The following is a 23,519-nucleotide window of genomic DNA, read 5'->3' on the forward strand; positions in this document are numbered from 1 at the left end:
GGTCTGAGCACTGTGCATTGAACCACCACACTGTACGAATCAATCCGCAACGTCGCAGTCTCGCCCTTCAGGTTGTGGCCGCCGTGCAACGCCGTGACAGGTACCGGCGTCAGGCCGACAGATAGCGCCAGCTGTCACGGCGTTGCACGGCCGCCACAACCCGACGGACGGACGGACAGACGACAGACAGAGAAAGAGTTGGGTGACGGAAGGTCGCCACGACATTGTGACGGATGCGTGTGTGACGGTAACGATGATGGCCCGGCGGGAAATATGACTCAGGTAACCACACCGTAAGAGCGTGACTCGGTGGTGTGTGCACGTGGAAAAGGGGATGGGGAGGGGGTTTAGACGTCGTCTTGCGCATACCGTGTCTCACGCATCCTCGCTCTGTCTCCGTCGCACTCAAGGGGCGTACCGCACGGGAGCGAGAGAGACAGAGCGACATCCTTCGGAATCGCCCACTTGCACTACTTCCCCCTCCCGCCTCAATACCGAATCGGCGTCAGCAAAAAAAAAAAAAAAAAAAAAAAAAAGGCGCGCAATCTTTGCCTTTACTCGCGTTGGCTTATTTTTGTTCCCGCCAACAACAACAAAACAACAAGTAAAGAGCGAACCCACGAAGAAAAAAAAACATTTAAAACAAGCGCGCGACACTGGTATAGTATTATGATATTGAAATCCGATATGTCCGCTTTTGCCATTCGATGCTCTCTCTTTCCGCGGGGCTGCCAGGCCGTGCAGAAATTAAAAACAAAATGGAAACAGAAAACACGCAGCAGCAGTCGTCCTATCTGCGGTTAAAATAAAATCGCGACCAGGAAACGCTGAAAAAAAAGGCGGGGGCGGGGAGGGGCAACGAAGGGGTGAGAGAAGATCGGGGTGCAAGATGACGCGGAGTGGAGGGGGAAAGGGTTGGGGCCAGAAGGGGAAAAGGGAAAGGGGGGGGGGTAGACCGCAGGCCGGCGATTGTGGGCCTCATCAATCCCGTCGACGCGCGTCCACAAGATAAGGGCTGCACTGACACAATGGACACACTTTCTCTCTCTTAGCCCCGGCCAAATGCACGTCTGTCGGACTCTTTCACACGGCGCCGCCCCCCACCCTCCCCTTTGGCACGCTTGCACACACACACACACACACACACACACACACAGCGTCGGTATCGGCCCGTTCACTGCAAGGCGCAGGTAGCGCAGAGAATGCGAACAAGGCGGCGAGGGAATCGCTCGCACTCACTCCGGCAACGGTCGCACAAACGGGCAAACGGGCGCCTGTAAAAGTCCCGCCCTTTATGGCTGGCGAAAATGCGAACCACTTTTGCGCAAAGCGGAGCCGTTCGGTTGCATTTTTCTCTCCCGCCGGGAACGGCACGGGTTTCTTAGCTCCTTTTTGGGGCTCCGCGCGGGTCTACGAGAAGCCGCCACACTGTGGAAATTTTGGTTGCCAGTTGGGTCTCGTCTCGTCACAGACGCTACACTGCGGACTGATTCCGAGAGTCCATTTTCGCCTCTCTCGCACTCATGGGGCGCTCCGCGAAGGTGCGAGAGGGAGAGGGAGTCAGGTGCCGGGCCGGGCGGTCGGAGGGGCCACCGCCGCCAACCAACCCCCTGACCTCGAAATTGCCCCCGAGACGGACCCGTTCCGGAGGGTGGCGCTCAAAGGGCGCGGAAACTCACCTTGAGGACGTAGATGTCGCCGGTGGTCTTGTTGATGTCGAACTTGGAGTTGGCCGGGTTGTCCGGATCGATGCCCTGGCCCGTCAAGAAGTACACGATGTTCTGCGGCCGGTCCTGGTCGCCGTCCGTGGCCGTCACCTGCAGCGCCGAGGAGAAAAGTGAGTAAAGGGAGTCGCCTCACAGTGGGCCAGAAGATCGGTGGAGGCGGTCGAAATCCCGGACGCGTTTTGAGCTCCAGAGTCGCTAAATGGGACTCGAAACGAACGTATGACCCCACCAATGGATTGCTCTCCGGACGAGGAATCCATCGGAAGTGTCACACACTCGGTTCTGGCGAGCTCAAAAAGCGGCGAGTTTTGGCCGCTTCCACCGGTCTTCTGGCCCACTGTGCGCCTCGAAACTACTCGATGTTCGTGCCATATACTCATCGTGAAATTCCTTAAACAATGTCAAAAGAATTTTATTTATCGAGTGGTTCCTTGGACGAACTAAATATTTCGTGAACCACTACTACTGTGGGAGTATTTTTTTTTTCGAAAACAAACCAAACACACAAAAGTCTACAGCAGGGTGCTGGTTAGTGCAGCGGGTGACATGCTTTACTAGAATACCGGGCAAACATCGTTAGGGTGCTGCTATATACGAGATCATCTACAACAAGCTCACAAACTTCGGGGAAGCTACTCTTGGCAACTTTTTCCCTCCAGAATTAAGTCGGCGTCCATTGTCGTTCGACGACGGCTCGTCTTATATATTGCCGTGGGACCGGGGGGGGGGGGGACATGCCGCTGGGGCCATGACTCACGAACGCACACCACATATATCGCTCGGTATCCGAGTGCTGCTGCGGTGATGGATAAAAAAAGGAGACGAAAACAATTTGCCGTGATCCCTATACCACCCCTTCCTGACTAGTTTAAGTCGGCTCCCAACCCTTCCCTCGTATCAACAGTCTCATCTCCTCTCCGATCGCCTTCGGGGCGGGGCGCGCGGGGCCCAGTCCCTATTTTTGTGGTGCTCTACACTGCTAACACCCACTGGTGGCCACTACTTGGGTTTCCGGACGGGTCCTTCGACAAGTCACTGTTCTCGTATCCGCTACCTGCGCGCGCCCGCTTCGAAGAAGAAGAAGAAGAAGAAGAAGAAGAAGAAGAAGAAGAAGAAGAAGAAGAAGAAGAAGAAGAAGAAGAAGAAGAAGAAGGGGAGGGATGTTCGCTCCGTCGGACAAAAAGGCGCTTTGGGCGGCAACAACTTGGACGGGGAGCGCTGCTGCCACCGGCTTGGGAGGACTGTCTTGCACTGTCGTGGACTGTCGAGGACGGCCTGGGCTTGGTTGGCTTGGGCCTGGGACGGTCCCGGACTCGTCCCGGACTCGTCCCGGACTGGCCACAAACACCGTTTGGGACAGACAAAAGGAAGGGGAGGGCCCGCCAAAGCCGCCAGGGCGCGCCACGGCCACCGGGGCGAACAGGCACACCGTGCAAGGAGAAGGTCACTCGCTTCACGGACCCCATTGCCGGGGAGACAAGACAAAACCCACAAAAAAAAAGAGAGAGAGAAAAAAGAAGGAAAAAATGGAGAAAGAAGACGAGGTGCGGATAATTATCGCGACGCGCGAGTTAAGAACAAAATCTTGCCCCCTCCCTCCCCTTTTCTTGCGGAGCAGACAGGATGGCACTAATTGGATCAATTCCTTTTCATTCGGCGGGGCGGAGGCGGGCCGAGGCGGCGACATAGCGCGCCCCGTCGTCCGCTCTGTCTCTCTCGCACTCGCGGGGCGTCGCGCCGTTTAAGGTATAGGATACTCAATGAAATCCGCCTTGCCTGGTCTCGAAACTGCTAAACACTCTTTCTGAGGATTCACCGTGTTGAAACTTGCCCAGGGTGGGTAGGGGCAAGGGGCCACCTTACCTGCGTCAAGTGGCGGGGGCGAGGGGGCACCTTACCTGCATCAAGTGGTGGGGATGGGGGCCCTCGAACTCCTCGAGCATGGTGGCCTCGAACAGGGGCTTGGCGAACACGGGCGGCAGGTCGTTCTTGTCGTTAATGTGGATCACCACGTGGGTGTGGTTCTCGTTGAGGGAGTCGGAGGCCGTGAGGAGGAGCTCGTACTGCGCAACACGCCATGCGTCAGACCATGCACTCATGCAGCAGCAACAAAAACAACTACAGAGGCTACGGCGCTACGGCGGGGGAGCGCGGCCGGGGGCGGCAGCGCAGCGATGGGCTGCGAATACACGTGCAGGCGCATCGGTTTGTCGTTAGAGGCGCGGCGAAACCAGTGGAGGCAACCTGGCGCACTGGGTCACGGACAGACGGACGGACAGACAGACAGACAGAAGGCCGGCCCAAATAATAACGAACGCGGTCGAGGTCACGCGCCGCTTTGGCCGCTTGCAGTTCTTTCCTTCTTGTTCCCGCACTTGTTGTCCTGGTTGTTCTCGCGGCACCGCGCGGCACTCATTGGCATGCCGCTCGCGGGGCAAGCTCTGCAGGCTGTGCGTGGGCTGTGCCCGGGCCGTGCCCGTCCAGGCCGAGGCGAGGCTCCCAGACTCCCCGGACAAATGACAAACGAACCGCCCCGGCCAAACGCGCGCGCGCGCAAACGCACGAGCTAGGGTGGCCACCCGGCCCACGGCGCTCTTTCCCCCGCCGTCTTGTTTCACGTTTTTATTCGCGGCGAGAAATTTGCAGGGGCGAAATAAAATAAAGTTGCGCGAGGGGCGCGAAGCGCGGACAAGGCGTGCGCCACTGTGAACCCACCCACGCGCCGCCGTAGCCTCTGTATTGCCAATTTAACGGTGGCCGGCAAAATGAGAAAACGAGAAAATTGATAAGCAAAAAAATAAAGAAAACACATTTTAAAAAAAACTTAAAAATGAGTGCACGACCCTGTGCCAAACAGTCCTGTGTGTTTGGTATTCAGGCCACTGGGAACTACAAAGTGAAGAGCAAACGATGGAACCAAAATAAAAATAAAAAACAAATGAAACAAAAAAAAAAGATCAGCAGAATTAAAACGTCAACAAACGAAACAAAACCACAACGGCAAAGTAATCATGAGACACACGGGCCTACGACATGCCAAACAACGGATCGACCACAAATACACACAAAGCAAACGCTAAAAAATATAAAACGAGAGAAAATGAAAGGAAACAAGACATGCTGGACACAACGACAACGCATGCGCAGCCAAGCCCCCAACGCTGGGGCGCCAGGGCGGCCAGGCCTTGGTCCAGGCGCGGACCCAGGGGGAAGGGGGCGTCCACTCCTAAGGACAGGTCGCACTTCGCCCCTAGTAGGCAACTATCGCGACATCGCACAGTGGGCTAGAGCCCCAGCGGAGGTGGTGAAAATTCCGGACGCGTTTTGAGCTCCAAAGTCGCTAAATGGGACTCGAATCGAACGTGTGACCCCTCCAATGGATTGCTCTTCGAACGAGGAATCTATTGGTGGGGTCACACGCCCGTTTCGAGTCCTGTTTAGCGACTCTGGGGCTCAAAATGCGTCGAGAGTTTTGGCCACCTCCACCGGTCTTCTGCCCCCTGTGCAGCATCCCCTCCCCCTGAACCCGTCTCTGGAGCCGCCCTTGGGCGAGGCGTTGACCTTGAGGATCTGCTTGGGCAGCGCGCGGTCGTCCTCCTCCGTGATCTGGCTCTGGTACGTCGGGCGCTCGAACACGGGCGGGTTGTCGTTGACGTCCTTGACGTGGATCACCACCGTGGTGTAGTTCTCGCGGAGGTTGTCGGAGGCCGTGAGGCGCAGCTCGTACTGCAGGGGGGAGAGGTCAGGTGAAACACTCGTCAACAACAAGAGCCAACACACAAACAACAACAGCACGGCAGAGAGCAACCGCAACCGGTGGTCAGCACGCCGAAAAACAGATCAGCTTCCTGAAAATGCAAAAAAAAAAAATAACAACGTGATTTTAATTATTTAGGCAATTTGTTTCACGCTTATTTCTCGTCTAGTCCCGTTGGATTGCTTGCTGTCTGGAAAGTTTTGAGGCGATTTCTCCCTCCAAAAGAGAGGTCGGAGTGCACAGACGGACGGCGACAGCTGCAAATAGGTAAACGGAGAGAGCGCGCAGTAAATTAAAAATCGTGTAAAAAAAGCCTTTTGAGAAGCTGTAGTTTCAGGTGTAAGGGTACAGCCATGCCTCGCGCGGCTTCGAGTCCCACCTCGCCACCCCGCAAAACACAGAAAAATAAAAAACAAAAAAAAAAAACTTTGCCAGTTTGGTGGCGTTGCGCCACGCCGCGCCGCCAAAGACCGAGGCCGCATTTATCATTGGATCTCCTCCGCGCGCACGAAAACACGACAGGAAAGAAATATAAAACCAGAAGAATAATAAAAAAAGGAAAAGGCAAGCGATGCAGTAGTAAAGTCGCAACGATCAAAAACACGGCGACACTGGAAGTAAAAGACTGATTGCGCGCCGAGGCCCCCCCCCCTCTCTCTCTCCGGAACCAGTGTGCTGGTATCGGGCCTCCGCTTCCGGTCATACGATCGCCGTAATGCGGCAACACGCGTCGCCGAAGTCTGTCCGTTTCCTTCCCCGCAACTGTTAACGCATCGTTTGTCCTTGTCTGAAAAAGTGCGCCGGTTTTCTCTTTGGTTCGCAATCGGTGCAATCGGCAACCCTGCCGACACACTGGTGCATCGTGGGGCCACACTGGTGCAGCCTGGGGGTGGCTGCTGCGCTTGCTGCCGCTCTGCCGCTGACGGCCAGGCCGCGCTTCCCGCCAAAAAGGCGCAAAGAAAGGCCACTACAAAGTTTATACACTGATCCCTCCCAACTTTACTCTGCTCTTCATGTTTAGCCCCCCGGCTTCCTTGCCGTCCGTCCGTCCGTCCGTCCGTCCGTCCGTCCGTCCCAGCTCCGCGCGGGACTCTCCCCGGGACACCGGTAGCGTCCGCGGCCCGACTCCGAGAGTCCTTCCTCGTCGCTCTGTCTCTCTCGCACCCGCACGGGACGCCCCATGAGTGCGAGAGAGACGGAGACAGTCCGCCGCCGCAGGACCCGCAAGAAGGCAGCGAGCTCATCGCCAGACGGCGACGGGTAGTAAAAAAGTTCCGGAAGCGAAAATGAGACTGGCCGGGCGGGGCGGACGGACGTTTTACCAGACTTTAGTTCTGCCGGGAAGTCACAACTATTAGGTCACTGTGAAAAAAAAGACTTACGGAGCGTCTGGAGCACTCGGCTATCATTCAAATGTACGCAGGAACAAAATCATCGGGAAGGGGGATGCAAAGATCTCGTTGATAACACTCGAGTTAACAAAATCTTTTTGCTTCACAGCGTTCTCTTTTGTTTTTGTTTTTACAATGTGCGGAGAGAGCGGGCTGCAGCGGATTCCTCGGAGGCCGTTACACTGTTACACGGCCGTTAAGCGGATCTTAAAAACAACTAGACTACCTCGCAGAGTGTTCGTCGGGGCGGCGAGGGAAATAATTGGAGCAAAGAGGAACGCGGCGGGAACCTCAGAGGCGGGAGCGAAAGAAAACAACTCGCCGCACTCAAAACGGAAAGCAAAGCCCCCTCTCAAGGAGGCTGCAACACGTAAGTATGTTAAAGGCGCGTATGTGCGGCGAGCAAGGGCGAGCAAAGGATGACCTCGGGGCGGGGCGGGGTGGGGCGGAGTGAGGAAGGGTCAGCAGGGCGTGGGCTTGCTTTTATGTCCGCTGTCGAGGGCAAACTTCCCCCTTGCCTCAGCTGCGACACAGCAGAAGCACCCCCTTTACCCCCTCACCCCCCCCCTTTTCGGCAAGCCCTCCCAACACATAAAGCAACTTATGTAAGTTATTCCGTGCAGATCCCGGCAGCCTGGGGCACCAGCCCCTCGTATGACGACTCAAACATGTCGCGTTCAAAGTTGACGCGCTCAAACACGCACACACACACACACACACACAAAGCGGGGGCCTTATGACACTGTTGGACAGTGTCGCGCGCACAAGGGAGTGGGGCAGTGGATTCTCAAAGGGCGCGGGTCGGAAGACGCGACAGACGCGGGCGAGCGGACGGACGGACGGACGGACGGACAGAACGGCAGCTCGTGTCCGTGACGCTAAACTGCTGGGTTTCCGGTTTCCGGTTCTACTTGGTCAGAAAGGCTGCCTCCGAGGCTGACCGTGACTCCTGCAGACTGATTCCGAGAGTCCCGGAGTGGCGAGAGTCGCGGCGCTTATCCACCGCGGCACTTTATCGAGGCGACCAGGGCACAGATAGGGCCGGCCATAAAGGCATGTGGGGCACACACACGAGCGAGTCTGCGCTCACACACACTCGATCACACTAACACACACACACACGCGTCGAAGTCGCCAAGGTAAACGGCGGCCAGCCAGTGCAGTGTGGGCCCGAAGGCCCCGAAGGCCCCGAAGGCACCGAAGGCCCCGGCGAGGACGCGATGCCCCGCGATAGCGGTGCAGCGCGGCCACAAATCCCAGGCAAAACCGGCGAAACTTGGGCGGCGGCTGCAGCGGCCCGATTCCGAGAGTCGTCTTCGTCGCGCTGTCTCTGTCGCACCTATCGGGGGCGCCTGTGAGTGCGAGAGAGACAGAGCGACGACTCTCGGAATGAGCCTGCAGCACTCGAGCAAGCAGCGGTACCACCGCGGCGGCGGTATGACACCGTGGCAACCGACCGGTATCAGAGGTGTGAGCCCCCCACCCCTTTCCGAAGCAAGCCCCGGGGTGCGGTCGTAACTTGGTGCTGTCTGGAGTGCCGTTGTCCGACCGGAGCACGGCGACGACCACCACAACCTCCACCACCATCTCGACCGGCGGACTGACTCCGTTGCCGTCGCTCTGTCTCTCTCGCACCTATGCGGGACGCCCCACGAGAGCGAGAGAGACAGAGCGAATTTGTAACTGCCGCCAGCTAATTAATCCAAGATCGGCAGCGATGGGCCGCGCAGCGGTCCCGTCGGCCGGGGAGGAGGAGTGGGGGAGGAAAAATCAGCACACGGAGGAGCAAAGGGGAAGGGGGGGGGAGGGGGTTTAAAACGCAGGACGAGCTTGGCGAGGGCTAAGCCATAAAACATTATGGCAAAGAAAAGGCGCGGAAGCGAGACACGCTCGGTGAATAGCTGGGGACGCCCCGCCCCGCCCCGCCCCGCCGCGCTCGTAATGACCACTATTTCCATGAGAAAGCCGAGAGTCCGCAGCGAAGGACGCCGGCGAGGACCGGCGAGGGGGGCCGTGGCGGTCATTTGTTGGCCGGCAAAACGAAAAGGATGGCTGGGAATCCAGGAGGCCGGCGTGGCCGCGGCGTGGTGCCCACCACACTGCGTTGCACTGCAGCGGCAGCAGGCCTCCAGGAGAGGGGGGGGGGTCGTAAAGGAAGGGTCCAGGCGCGGCGGAGATGGCGACAGAATGTGTGCGGGTGTGCTTTGGCCGGACTGGGCCTAGCAGTGGAGGGGAAGGGGTTCCGGCTGTTTCTCCTGTCTGCCATTTCCATCACGCCCACGCCCTCCCCTCACAAATAAAGCCAAGCCGGCCATTCTAATGAGCACGCTCGCTGCACCGTGGACTCATTCCGTCGCTCTGTCTCTCTCGTGACTTCACGGGGCGCCCCGTGAGTGCGAGAGGGACAGAGCGGGACGCTGGGAATCGGTCTGCAGAGGGCCCCAGTCCGGCCGTCCCTCGCAGTGGCGCGGCCGTGCGGCCCGGCCGGCGGGGCGGGGCGGGGTCCTCGCCTGGCAGGTAGGCAAACAGGCCCGTCTGGCGCACCTCGCACGCACGGCTGCGCTGCGGCGTGCCTACCCGCCCGTTCGCAGGCGTCTGCAGCAGCCGGCGACGCGCGCCGAGGAGGAGGAGGAGGAGGAGGAGGAGGAGAAGAGGAGGAGGCGGCGAGGGTGGCGCCGGAAACGGGCTGCCGGAGGGCCGGAGGGCTTCGCGCGCCGTCGTCGTCTTCGTCGTTGAGCTCGCCGACGGCGTTGATGGCGGCGCGGAGGAGAGAAGAAGAAGAAGAAGAAGAAGGAGGAGGAGGAGGTTCACGCGCGCCGCGTGGAATAATCGTTAGTATCAACACCCCGACTCGAGACTCGCAGAGAACCGGGATGGGATGCTTCCGCGATGAAGCGAGGCCAGCGGGGCCAGCCAATCGGTCCCTTCCGCCGCCCAACGCCCCGCCGACATTCTGGGCCAGACGCGGCGCCAACACACACACACACACACACCTACACACACACACACACACACATACACACACAGAGGAGAGAGAGACAGAGAGAGAGCCAGTGGCGTGTCGTCGATAGCCGAGCGACACCAAAACCCACCGCCAGTGTGCAGCGAACACGGGCCATTCGAACCGTTCGGTGATGATGATAAAAAGGCGGCGACGCTGCGTTTTTGTTTTTGCTATCCCGTTTTTGTTTGCCGTTTGCGTGTTTGCGATGACAAGGGCCATGATTCAGTCCACTGGGCGTGCACCGACACGGCGGCGGCGTGTGCTCCACCATCGGACGGATTAGCGGGATTAAAGGCGCGGTTTACGCGGGCGGGGCCACGCCGCGCCGTGCCACGCCACGCCCCGCTACTCCACACCACGCCACGCCGCGGCGACAGGAGCTTTTCGCTCGTGGACAAAATGAGAGAAAGAGGCGGACAACGCAGCAGGCCGCCGGGCCGAACCAGGAAATTCGGGGAGGGCGCGGCGGGGGGGGTGGGGCGGGGTGGGGTGGGGTGGGGTGGGGCGGGGTGGGGCGGGGTGGGGTGGGGTGGGGCGGGGCGGGGTGGGGTGGGGCGGGCCGGGATGGAGGAGGGGCGTGGCGGGGCCCAGCTTTGCCTACAATATCCGACAAAGCATCCCCTTTCTCGGGATGGAGTTGCCGCGCTGTAAGCTGCTAACGATCTTGTGTACTTACTCAGCCCGGCTCTGTTTTTACAGCGAAACGATGGCAGCGGAATCAACAGCCGGCGAGCGGGTCAGCGAGTCGCGCCGAGCGTTGCAGCACTGCAGTGTAGCGACACCGGATTTTTCGCTCCAAGAGACCCGCCTTCTGCGACTTTACAGAGTTTTACGGGATGGCACTGTTTTCGGGGCACTCTTTTTGGTGGCCAGGGACTGGGTCGAGGGCTCTCCGGGGGGGGGGAGAGAGAGAGAGAGAGAGAGAGAGAGAGAGAGAGAGAGAGAGAGAGAGAGAGAGAGAGAGAGAGAGAGAGAGAGAGAGAGAGAGAATGAGGGCGGACAGAGGAAGAAAGAAAGTGATTTCGGCGCTCATTATCGCCACCTGTCGGGTGCGCCCCGCCCGGTCCCCCAGCCGTAATACTCTGTCAACCCGACCGGCCCGGACCCACAAAGGGGGGAAAAAGCGCAAATGAGGAGACGGCTCCAAGTTGCCACTGCATTAATTTCTATCTCCGCCTCGCTGTGCCTGGCCGCGGCTAGAGGCGCGCCGGGCGGGAACCGGGAACGAGGCAGCGGCAGAGCAAAGGCGGGGGGCTTGCGGTGGCAGCCGCCAGCGGACTCATTCCGAGAGCAGTTTTCCTCGCTCTGTCTCCCTCGCACCTGTACGGGACGCCCCACGAGAGCGAGAGAGACAGAGCGACGAAAAGGACTCTCGGAATCAGTCTGCAGGACGACGGCAACGGGTGGAAACCGAGGTTCAAAACCCCGTCAAAGCCCCCAGCCGTGTGTTTTCAGGGCTTTTACAGCGAGCTGCCTGCCAGCCCCGCCAGCCCCGCCGGGGTTCCTAACAGGCGGGCGCCCTTTCAAAGCGCTGCCAGCTCGGTCGGGGGCGTTCGGCGCCATTCGGCGGACTCAAACCAGTCGCCATGATAATTCCGGTATAATGAAGCAGGTTGACGTCGCATCGCGTCCGACTGAATGCTGTGGCCCCGCCCCGCCCCGTCCCGCCCTGACGCAGATTCGCACCGCCAGTGTTGGCTGCACGAAACAGCTTCTTTGTTGGAGGCTTGGCCTCGCTGCCGGGCTGGGCCCGGCGGCAGCCGTTTATGACCTCTGAGAAGGCGTTACTACCAAAGAGGGACCGCGGCGGCCCATGGCGTGCGGTGTGACTGCCGAGAGCAAAGGGCCCCGAACAGCCTGCCGTCCCCCTTTCCCTGTCCCCCCTCGGCTTCCTTCCTGGGGCCGCCCCTGGGCCGCGCGCGGGCCGCTCAGCAGCAAAGAAACCAGCACACTGGCGACTAGGAGCAGCTGGGTTGCCGTGCCACCCTCGCGTCGAGGCTCACCTCGCCGAATTAAATCCACACTCCCTGATTTCCACTTTTCTTGCCACTCCATGCGTCGTTGCACGCGTGCTCGTCGCTTGTCTCTCTCTCTCGCAACTCCAGGGGCGTCCCGTGCGGGTGGGAGAGAGACAGAGCGACGAGGGTTCTGTTCGCGGAATCAAGCCGCCCCCGACCAACGCATCCATTTCGCTTTGGAGGCTCGACCAAAAACTGTTGTAGCATATCTCTCTCTCTCTCTCTCTCCCTTGCCCCGGAGAGGTTTCCTCGTTAAAAGACAAAGGCAAAACACGGCACAGTGTAAACGTGAACCCGATTCACGCGGCAATCATTTCCCGCTCGAGAAAGCCCCTCTAGCCTGACTGCAACAAGCCCCCCCCCCTCCCCCTCAACTCAACACGGCCGCGGCACACAAAAAAACAAGCGAAAAGGTGCGGGCGCCGAAACAGAAAAACAACTAAAAAGCAACAAAAACAAAAAGGGAAGGGCTGACACGCGCAACGCCCAAAGAGCGCGCGCGCGCGCGGGAAAAGCAAGAGGCCAGGGAGTAAAAAGGTGGTATTCAAATTAGCCGCGCCACCCTGCCGCCCCGACACTGCCGCGCACTGCCGTGCACTGCCGACGCCATCGCCACTCGTCGCCAATTATTTTTCATACCGCAGCCACGCTGAGCTGCGGTGCGCCGCTGCACCGGTAGATGGCCGACACCGTGGGGCACCGTGGGGCACCGCGCACCTGCAGTGTGTAGCCACGTACGCACGCACAAATCAAAAAAGTAACGCAAACAACGCCAAAAAGTTTAAATAAAGAGCACCAGGGGGGTTTCTTTTCCTATTTTTTTTTACAGTGCTCTTTCGGTTTCACTGAAGCCATCTGCAGCACACCGCTGCTCTCGCCGCGGGCCCACGGGCGTAGCGACCTGAAAGCCCCCAGCAGCGCCGCCGTCCCGTTCCTCCGGAGAAAACATGAACCATAAATCAAATTAGTCCGTTCGGCCGGATAAGACTGACTGACTCCGCTTCCTCGCCGGCCGTGCCGTGCGGGGGGGGGGGGGGGGCTACGGAGAAGGGTTGCCCTCTCATTCCGATGCGCATAACTCTGTATACAACCGGGTTCCCCCCACCCCTCTAGTGCCCCCCTCCCCCCACTCCTTTCCAGCTGGGGCCCTCCCTGGCTGGCTCCTCGGCGATTTACAGGCTTCCTATATAAATGATCGGTGCACTTTTTCTTCCACTAAAAAGGGGGAAGAGCATAGGAGGAGCGCAGGGGAAAATGGAAAATGAAATTGTGGGGGGGGGGGGGGTTGCTGAGCCCGCCGCAAGCCGGCGCCTACACGGCGCAGCGCGGCACGAAGACGGTCTGGCATCACATATTCAACGTTCCGCCGGCGTGGCTGCCCCCCTCTCCGGCTGCATAAGGGAGAGACACACTCTGTCGAGCCAGTCGGTGTCCAATAAACCGAAGGCGGGAACTGCAGCGCCAGAACGAATCAATCACGGGGCCTGCAGTACGCGGGGGAGATTCATCACACTGCCAAAAAAACAAAACAAAAACACAACCGCCTGCAAGGGTGGAAATAAACACACACTCTGGGGAAAAATCACTGAAAAAGAGAAGGAACGAAAATTGTGTGAGTCATGCTACAACGGAGAGGCGTCAAAGGATCGGCTGCGGCTGCTGACCTGGTTGGAAGTACAACTAACGAGAGCAAAAAACACGCAACAACAACAACAACAACAACAAAAAGTAAACAAGTGACTCACCCGCTTGCGCGTCTCGTAGTCCAGGGCGCCGGCCACGTAGATTGCGCCGGTCATGTTCTTGACCGCGAAGGCGCCGCCTATGTTACCGCTTGTGATCTCGTATCGAATACGCGACGCTGCAACAGACGAAACGGACCCGGTCAGACACACGCGCCATTACACACGAGCTGTCCATCATCCCGGCCGGACGGCCGCCTCAGAACAGTGGTGCCTCGCTCTGTCTCACTCGCTCTCCAGGGGCGCGGGGTGGGGGCGTGAGAGAGACGGAGCGACGGAATCACTCGGCAGTCGAGTGTGTCACGCTTGACGGACGCCCGGTCTTTGTTCAGACGCCAGGGCCAGATTGCGCGACGTCATGTGAGGGGCTGGTGGCGACTGCACGAGTGCGAGAGAGACAGAGTGACGCCAGGAGAGGGCCTCGGCAGCACTGGGGACTGCAATGCATAGGTGATAAAATCGAGGAAATTTTGAGGTTGTCAAAACTTTGACTGTCCCGCCGCTAAAATACGCGACAGCGCCGCCGAGTGCAGTGCTGTGTCCGCCGGGGAGACCCGAGGGTCCAGCCCCGAGGGTGCTGGCCCGAGGGTGCTGGCCAGCTAGCCCACTCCCATTGACCGACATGCACGTCATTGCTGTCAGACCCAGGCTTGCCCAGGCTGGCCCAGGCCCGGCCCCGACGGCACAACTAAGCGCACAATGCAAACAAGGCCGCCATCCGAATTAGCCACGAGTCGCCCCGGGCCAGCAACACCAAAATAGGTGGAGGGGGCCTGGAGAGGGCTGTTGGGGCTCTAGACACATTTTGAGCCCTTGCACTGTCAAAAGTTTAACTCGATGCCAATTTTCACGAGGCGAGAGTTGCGTCCGCCTGGTCATCTAGTGCACTGAGCGCCGCATCGCATCGGAAAAGCAGAAAATTTATTCTCGGGAAACAAAACTCTCTGTGGCCTTCTGACCTTAGGACAACAAGACTCCGCTTAAGTCCATCGCGAGGTGTTAGTGTGCCCGACATTAATTCGCGAGTGTATCCCTGTAGTTTATGCACGGAATGATTACTCGAGCTCTCTTGGCAGGCTTTAGTTAAAGGTGGGTTCCTTTTTCGGCACGTTGCCCCCTTAAATCCGAGCCCAGCCGCCCTGGAGTTTTCCCTGCGGCCGGCCTAATTCCAGCGGCTTTATGCATTATTCCCTTTCCTGGTCACGAGTCAGACAAGATGATCCCGGCCAGAGTGGGACGCCCTCTGGCGAAAACGAACGCCCTGTCCTGCCGAATAAGACGATCTACCCGTTGGCCTCCCCGGGAAGGGGCGACGCCCCACACGGCAAATAAAAAGGATGCCCGATGCACGGCGTGCATTCCGCCATTCAACCGTGCAATTGGGATGCTTTGAAAAAGTTAGGAGCATTTCCCTCGTTGCGATGCAGAATACTTGCGACGGCGACCCAGTTTCCAGGACGCACAGAGTGCATTCCTCATGACAGGCGCCTGCCACGGCCACTGCCGCGTGTCCACCCGCTAGGCAAGCGTCTCCAGATGCCACTGCAAACTCTCCGAAGTCGTTACGTCACCCTCGTCTCTGTTGCGCTCATGGGGTGTCCGGTGGGGGGCGAGAGAGACAGAGCGACTCTTGGCCTGGGCAGAAGCAGATTGGGAGCCCTGATGTCTTCCGGTCCCCAAAGAGGTTTGCAATTAAATAAGACAGGCTGACATGGCGGGCCGTGGCGCACTCCACTCTTTCTGCTCGCGATATTGCTTGAGGCCAGGCACGGCCAGGCACGGCAGCCGAGCAATTCCGAAAAGTCGTCTCGTCGCTGTGTCTCCGTCGCCCTTATGAGGGTTGTCGCGGAGGAGCGAGAGAGACAGAGCGACGTATCCGGAATCCCCCGGCAAGCCTGCTGGCCGTGACAAGGCGCGACACGGCAAAGGCTAATTGGATTTTGTCTTTAGAGAGGGATGGCGAGCAAACGGACAAATAAAGAGCAGCGAGGACAAGGCGGAAATTATTGTGGAACTGCGGAAAACCGTCGCTCTGCCACGACTCAGGGGCTTTCAACGAGACGCCGGACGAGACAGCGGGACAGTGTGCCAAAGCCTGGCGCGACGCCGTGGGCCACGTCACTGACAAGTATGCGGGAGGTTCAGGGTTCAAGGCTGGACTTTCAGCCATGGCCATGGGATAATGAAATACTCGGTGCCCCGGCGTACAAGAGGCGACATGAGAGGGGGGCCGGCCGGACGCCGAGCGGCAATGAAATATTCGCGGCACTCGGGATGACAGAGCGGCATGGCAGAGAAAAATAAGTGGAATTACGGCAAGGAGGACAGGAGCGGCCACTCTGAGGGGCAATACGCGGCGACCCATTGACAAGTACCACGCGGACCAAGGTCCCCCCTCAGTGACCGCCCACATGTAACGCCATGCCGGGCACGCCGGACATTGCGGTCCTTAGCCAAGGGCGAATGGGCCAGAAGGAGGGGAATAATGGTGCTTATGGCCTACCTGCTGGGCCGTTACAGAGCTAGGGTGATTGCATATTTTTAAAGCGGATTTCTAGAGTTCAAAGAGAAGAGGAAAGGCCTGCTGTACCACTTTGAACCCACCCCTGTTCTGCGCAGCGTGAGCTGTGGCCCGGCAAAGGTCGGAGATGTTAATACGGCACCCAATTAGCGGTACAGTACGAGTGAGGTGCACGATGAAACTAGAGTGTCGCGGTCCAGGGAGCCGCCCTCCCCCTCACCCATTCTCGCGGAAGACATACGGACTGCAAAGGACTGCGGGGACGCCGAGTCTCCAAGGAGTGACAAGATGCCAGAAATACGAGACCACAGCACCCATCCACCTTCCGGAAAGAATGTGAGTGTGCGTATGTGTGTGTGCGCGCGCGCGTGAGTAAGAGGAGCAGGAAGTGAAGAGACATGCGCGTCGTCCGCGGGGAGTTCACGGAACGGGGTGTTGCCGTGCGAATGGGGCGAAAATGTTCAAGGATATGGGAAAGATTCGTGGAGCCGCCACCTCGTTCACGTGCGAGATCAGGCTAGGCAAAGTTCTGAAAAGTGCATTTTTCATGAATTTCGTTGGCGAAAAGGAACACTTTGATACTAGAAATAAACAAAGTTCGGAATTTCATGCTTACACTATATCCCTTGAACTTTTTAATTTAGTAAAATATCTTCGAGAGATTCTTCGCAATGAATGTGACTTCAAAACAAGTCAAAATTCTAGAGAAAAGTGACGAATGTCACCTCCTCTGAATGTGCATAACGAACTGTCTTCTTGGCGTGCACCGCGGATTGCACGGTGGAAGTGGCGGTGCGAAGTGCGCGCGCACACAATCCACGCACACAGCGCGCGGCGCTTTCATTCCGCGGCTCGGCGGGACGGATTGCCACGGCGGCAAACTGGCAGCGCCTCGCCTTGCTTCGCCTGCTCCGCGCTCCGCCTTGCCGCGAACCCCAGCCGCCAAGTTGTAATTGCCCCCGCGAGAGGGCGGGGGCGGTGGAGGCTCGCTGCAGGGCCGCGCAGCCACCGCGCTGCACGGCGTGCATGCAGTGAGCACGTACGGCAGTGCGTCTCCGAGCGACGTCTCCGCCGCCTGACGAACTCAAAACAAGTCCGTAACAGAGTTACCTCGACGTCGCTGCCGGGTCCCCTGCCGCCCCCGCGGGGTGGGTATGCAAGGCGTCGAGCGGAGCAAGTTTCGGGACCGAGGTAACAATAAGAAAGAGGTAGGTTCCGGGAGAAGGGGCGAGTTGAACACGGGCTGCGGCTGGACAAGCCCGAACGGAGGTACCCGGGTAAGTTCACGGCCCCTACTCGGGACAAACTATGTTTCAGCGAAGGGGTTGGAGAGTGAAGACAAAAAGGCAGACAACCTGGTGGAAACCAATTAGCTTTTTGCAGGGAGGTGAAGCTGGTGACGTTCTGGCGCGAGGCAGGTCGGTGAGCTATGTAAGCATGGGGGAAGGATTTGGTTAAGGCCTGGCTCGCAGGAGGCGGGATCAAATTTGAAGGATCGGGCAGGGCGGAGATCGGATGAGAAGGGTTGGGCAGGGGGAAGGGTGCGTGTGTACAGGAGCCGTGCGGGCGTCGAGCACGCCGTCAGCGCGGCGGGGCGGCGGGGGCGCGTGAGCCCAGCAAGTTTGCCCGTAACCGTGCGCCCCCGTGCACCTGTACCTCGGCAAAGACATACAACAGGTTCACGCCCGCACCGCCGGAGCGAGGCTGCGAGTGGCGGCCTTCCCCCTCCACTCGGACTCTCAGATCGAGGTCCGTTTCGAGATCGCTTTCGAGATCGCTTTCGAGATGGACGCCCCGGACGTGCCGCAGGTCGCGCGACAAAGGCAGTCTGTGCGGAGTTAGTTGCCGTGCAAAGAGAAAACTAATTTATCATTTTTATTATTCACAAAAGGTGCGCCCTCTCCCGTCCGGCGCCCCGCCCGCCACCCCTAAGGGCATTAGGGGTCCTTCTAATTCTCTCTCGTCGAGGCCCTCTGCCGGTGCAGCGCGCCGAAGCACCTCCAAGAAGCGGCGAGGGCTGTTCAAGCGCTGCGCACGAAGCAGAATGCGCAAAGCCCAAGTGTTTCGATGTGTAGCAGGTGAGACTGTCTGGCTACTTTACGGATGAGCAGCTTTGAACAGGCCGACATTTGCTGGTATCAGTTTGAGCACAAAGGCCTTGGTATTGAATTCGACACCTGAATTACGCTGTTACCCAACGGAGGAACAGCACAAACGCACAGCACAGCCCCATTCCTAAATAATCCCAGCCCTCATAACGTTCACGGTTTACGGCGTACAGACACCTAAACGGGGGGACCGTTGGGGTGCGGCACTCGCCTTGGTTACGACCCGCTTGTTCCCCCCGCAGTGCCTCTGGGGGCGCCGGCCTGCACGGCCCTGCACTGGGACAACAACCGTCAGCAACCCGGTCAGTCTCTCTCGCACAGTTCCGGGCGCGGCGGCGGGGGGCGCGGGGACGAGGCGAAGCACTTCGGAATCAGCATGCCGCGAGCGGCGCGCGGCCGAGTTCAATAAACGCGCACGTCGCCGGGCCTTACAAAGCGAAGCCCTGGCGGCGCCCGATTCATTCGCCCCGCTAGTGGGAGGCAGGGCTGAAAGAAGGTTCCCGCAAAGGCCCCGCGCGAGGCTAGGCGGAGCGGTGCGGAGCGGTGCGCCCCGCGCGTGTGAATGAGGCGCACGGGGCGCATGGGGCACATCAAAGAACCCGGCGCAGCGGCGCAGCGCCGCGGCCCAGAGGTGGTAATTTGGTGCCAGGCCGCCGTCGCCGCCGCACACACGGCTCGAGTAGTGTAGGCGAGCACAGCGCATGCGAGCGCTGCGTACCCTGTAGCCCCGAGTCCGGGTCTCCAGTTCAAGTTGGGGGGACGGCAGAGTCACACACCTACCCCTTCTCCCTAACAGCACACAAACACCAGCATCATGAAAGACGTGGTCGAGTCCAAGCCTCGTTCTTCTGGGTCAAAACGCCCCGTGTCATTGATTCCATAGAGCCCATTGAAGGGGGCTCGCAGCACGCTTCGAAATGAGACCCCTGCCGCGCACCTCGCCATCAAAACGCGCCGCAGCAGCCGATATCGGGCCCCGCACGCTCCGCGCCCACAGTGTGGGCACACACGGCCAAGGAGGCATGAAAGGCCAGAAAGGCCGTGGCAGTGTGGGCGGCGCGTCGCCCCACTGCAACGGACGGCCCTGTTATGTCTAATAAAGCACGGGGCGACGACAGCCCCTCCCTTTCCGCCGCCAGGAAATTAAGAGCTATCCGCGAGATGCCCCCCCCCCCTCCAGGCTCTGCTGGCACACGCGGTCGCTCTCGGGGACCCCCTCCTGCTGCACTGCACTCCAATTTCTTTACGGGATTAATATTGGCAGTCTCGGGTGGCGTGGCGGCGGCCAGGAGAAGGGGTGGGGGTGAAAAAAAGGGGGACGAGGGCCGGATGAGGATCAAGGAGGGAGGGAAACCAGCGGGAGGGGGTCAAAGTCCAACAAGGGCGACGCGTGACGCGGCGACGTGCTGCTGCCCTGTCGCTCCGGCCGCCCTCAACTTTCCCCCTCCCCCTCCCCCCACAGCATGGCACTCCGCTCCGCTTATTCTCCCCATTTTCTGCTCGAAGCGATCCAGTCCCGAAGAAGAAGACGCCACAAAGGGCTGAGGACTCCCAACAGGCTTCCGCCGCCTGCCACCCCGCCGCCCTCGCGGCACAACAGGCGGCCCCCTCCCTAAACCCCTCTCGGGCGCGCATGGAGCGGAGCGAGCAGAGCATGTACGTCGCTGACCTGAGGCAACCTGGCCGGGGCGGTGCAGGCATGCGCGGCGGGCACGGCCCGAGACGCGGGGCAACGGGGAGGGACACCCCAGAGGCGGGAAAAATAGTGGAAAATCCACAGAGGGTGATATAGTAGCGGATTAGGGTTCTGGACGAGGGGCGCAAGGAGGGGGAGGGGGCCTGGGGCAAAACCCTTTTGCCTCCCGGACGAGACCTGCACTCGGCTATCATTCATCTCGGGAACAAGGCCAGGCTGCACGACGTGTGCGCCGCGTCGTCTGCTAGTCCGGTCACGTGGTCGGCAACCCTAGGCAAATTATTCCCGGGCACGGAACCACGAGACGAGGCCCGGGCCGAGGCCGTGCGTGCCGCCAGTCCAATTCCGCGGGCATGCACCACTGCCTCTGCACCTTTGCCCAATTTATGACGTCATCGTAGGGGGAAAATAATAGTACTAGTGGGCCGCGCCGAGGCAGGCCGAGGCAGGACGAGGCCGCAGGGGGAGAGAAAGTTGGAGAGTGGCCTGGGCCCCGCCTCGCCTCGGTCCGGCGCCGGGGGGCGTGGCAGGCAGTGGCACGGCGGCCGAGGCACGGTGGGCCAGAAGACTGGTGGAGGACGCCAAAACTCTGGACGAGTTTAGAGCTCCAGAGTAGCTGAATGAGACTCGAACCGAACGTTTGATCCCGCCAATTGCTCTCCGAACGAGGAATCCATAAGTGGGGTCACTGTTCGTTTGAAGTCCCGCTTATCGACTCAAAAGCTGAAAACGCGTCCAGAGTTTTCACCGGCGTCGGTCTTCTGGCCCACTGTGCGAGGCCATGCGCGGGTCCGTTTCCACCTCGGCAGCGACCTACACCGCCACGTGGCCGCCGCGGCGTGGGGGTCACGACGCTCCGAGGGAGATATGGCGCCCCGATAAATGGGTTATTGGAGGGCAATAAAACACGGGCGGTTATAGGCGGCGGTGGCGGAGGTCGTCCTCGTGCTTCCTGGGGCCGACCGGGCCGCCCGGGCCGCCCAGGCAGGCCGACCTACCGCCAGCTCAGCGACGCGAGCCGGCGGAGCCACGGCGGAGGCCAAATCGTCCCAGGACGATGGAGCGCACGGCCAGGGCATTAGACATCAAAGACAGCCAACCAGCCGGGCCCGCCCGCCCCCGCCCCGCCAGGGCCGCCAGCCCGCCGCCTTGGGACCAGACAACAGAGGCACTGTTTGCCAGCCTCGACACAGCAAGCGCGACTCTGAATTTCAATTTAGATTTTCCACCCGTACACCCGCCAGCCTGCTTCCGCCTTGAGATTAGACAACACAGAGAGGAGTACACGCTCGGTTGCCAGGTAACAACAATGTGCGAAGCAGCTGGCATCTTCGAACCTGCCGTCTTCCTCACGCACCCCAGCGGGAGAGACAGAGAAGCCACGCTGTTCGGAACGAACGCGCAGCCCAGAAATGAAAAGCCCACCGGCACGCCGAAGCAGCCGAAGCGAAGCCCCACTACGCTGCCCTGACTTTCATATCCGTCCCGCCATGTAAATGTCCCCGCGGGAGAGCTCTATATTCCGGGCCTGTGAGGTAAGGCCGGTCGCGTGGCAGACCCAGCGCTCTTTGCCCCTCCCTCTCCCTGAAACGCACACAGTCGGCATGTCTGGGGCGCGCCCAATTTCTGTCTCCGCTTGCCCACTGATTAAACCAGCCGTTATGTAACTGGGTTTCGCCTTCACTGCATCGCTCTCCGCGGAAGTAGACGTGTCGCGACCGAAGTCAGCCTGTCTTACCCGAGGGCAGTGGAGGGGCGAACAAGGCCTGGGCGGCCACCACCACAGCAGCAGCGCACCCTGGCGGCAACCAGCCGAAGCGTTCCGGAGGAAACCGCGTCTTCTATTACCGGGATGCTAGTGAATCAGGGCGGCAGCGGCGGCAGCGCAGCCAAATCCCACACATTTTCGAATATTCCGCGCGTCCTTGGCCGGGGGCGGAAGGCCGAGATGGAGGGGGGCGGGAAGCGGCGCCACCTCTACCGGTCCTCGTAACTCGGCCGCCGCATCCGCTCGCGGGGATAACTTGCACAACTCGGTGGCCCGCCGCGCCACGCCGTGCCACGCCACCGCAAAAGTCTGTATCCATTTCATTTTGCCCCTCTTTTCATTTCCTGAACGACCAAGGGGCGCGTTTCATGTCGCCGTCCCGCTCGCGCGCCGCGGTCGCAAAGTCCGCCGTCATCGAAAGGGACAGGGCGGCCGCGTCCGAACTCTCTCTCGCACTCGCGGGGCGTGCCGCAGGGCTGTGAGAGAGACGGCGCGATGGCGTGGCGACGCAGCCTCCAGAAGGAGTGTCCTTTGCCGCCGGCCAAGGGCGACGAAAAGAAAGAGGGCCACGTGAATTAGGGTCCGAGGGCTGCTTTTTGCCGCGCCGGGCCAATACGTCCCCCACCGTCTCCAGGCTGTTCCAGGCTGCTCCGGGCTGCCCCAGACGCCCGCGTGGACGCAGCCGCACCCGTGTACTTGGCCAAGGTACCCCGAGACATTAGATTAGGGGCCGGTAATCCGCCCACCGAGAAAATGGCCATAAGAAATGGCGGCATTTCTCAAATCGGGCGGCGGCAACACCCTGCGGTATCTCTCGCAAGGCAATCTCCGGTCTCTATTAATACAGCACAGCGACTGGAGGCCTGTTTTACAAACGTAAATATGGCGCGAAAACAATCACACGTGTGTTTGTTCCGAGAACTCGCTACGCACAACGATGATGAAGGCAGTTGGAGGCTAATGAATTGAAAAGACGTTTTCCTCCTAGGCTGAACACAGTTTCTTGTGTAAACATGGAAGTGGTCTATAGCTGCTGAATACACACTTAGGCCTACAGTGTGCTCGCCGAAATCGTAAGGGCAGGGTACGGCGAAGTTCCCGCTGTGTTGGACAGAATGTCAAAAACCCGCGCCCTGATCAACAAGAAAGGAGCCGCTGAGTACATTGCCACACGCAGGGCTCAGGGCTCGGCCCGAGCCGAGGCCCCAGCAGCAGACAAGGGAGGCCGAGGGAAGCACGAGACAGAACCTCTCCAACACAGAGATTGTTGGCGACCAAAGTTTGGACAGTGTCTCGCTCCGGACAGAGCGGAGCGCCGGAGCCGGGAGGTGCCCTTAAAACAGATTATCGAAGAAAGGACGAACTGTAGTGATTGGCAGGCTCCCTCTCAAGGGGACTTTCAGGACGCGTTAGTGAAACGGCTTTCTTTACACAAGGAGAGAGGGAGAGGGAAAAATGTAGCTGGAAAGAGGATAAATGGGGATTATGAGGAACACAATCCAGGCAGATGAATTTATTTGCAAAAGTAGGGGAGTATCTGTGAGTCGGGCAGCTGACGAAGAAGAAGAAGAAGAAGAAGAAGAAGAAGAAGAAGAAGAAGAAGAAGAAGAAGAAAGAAAAAAAGAATGGACGGCGCTGCGTAAGGCATCCCATAAACCGATAAGTCCAACGTAAAATATGCTCCGGTGCGTGATAGCACATAACAAAAAGAGAAAAAAAGAAAGAATAAAGAGCCGGCCTGCTCCGCTTTGCACGGCCTTGATTTATTCATGCGACAAGCCCGTGCA

At 59.4% G+C, this 23,519-nt stretch overlaps 1 protein-coding gene across 1 annotated transcript in view; it reads right to left on the reverse strand.

Annotated features, from left to right (window-relative positions):
• The window catches only part of LOC117646713 (neural-cadherin-like), an 85,392-nt gene that overhangs the window by 15,344 nt on the left and 46,529 nt on the right, over window positions 1-23,519 (reverse strand). Inside the window, exons 3-5 of the mRNA XM_034387844.1 lie at window positions 13,643-13,758; window positions 5,289-5,453; window positions 1,680-1,817 (exon numbers count right to left, since the gene is read on the reverse strand). Coding sequence (XP_034243735.1) covers window positions 1,680-1,817; window positions 5,289-5,453; window positions 13,643-13,758 — 419 coding nt within the window. The remainder of the gene's footprint in view (window positions 1-1,679; window positions 1,818-5,288; window positions 5,454-13,642; window positions 13,759-23,519) is intronic.

Source organism: Thrips palmi, unplaced genomic scaffold, assembly GCF_012932325.1.
Source record: "Thrips palmi isolate BJ-2018 unplaced genomic scaffold, TpBJ-2018v1 HiC_scaffold_2, whole genome shotgun sequence".
In the NCBI taxonomy this organism is placed as follows: domain Eukaryota; kingdom Metazoa; phylum Arthropoda; class Insecta; order Thysanoptera; family Thripidae; genus Thrips; species Thrips palmi.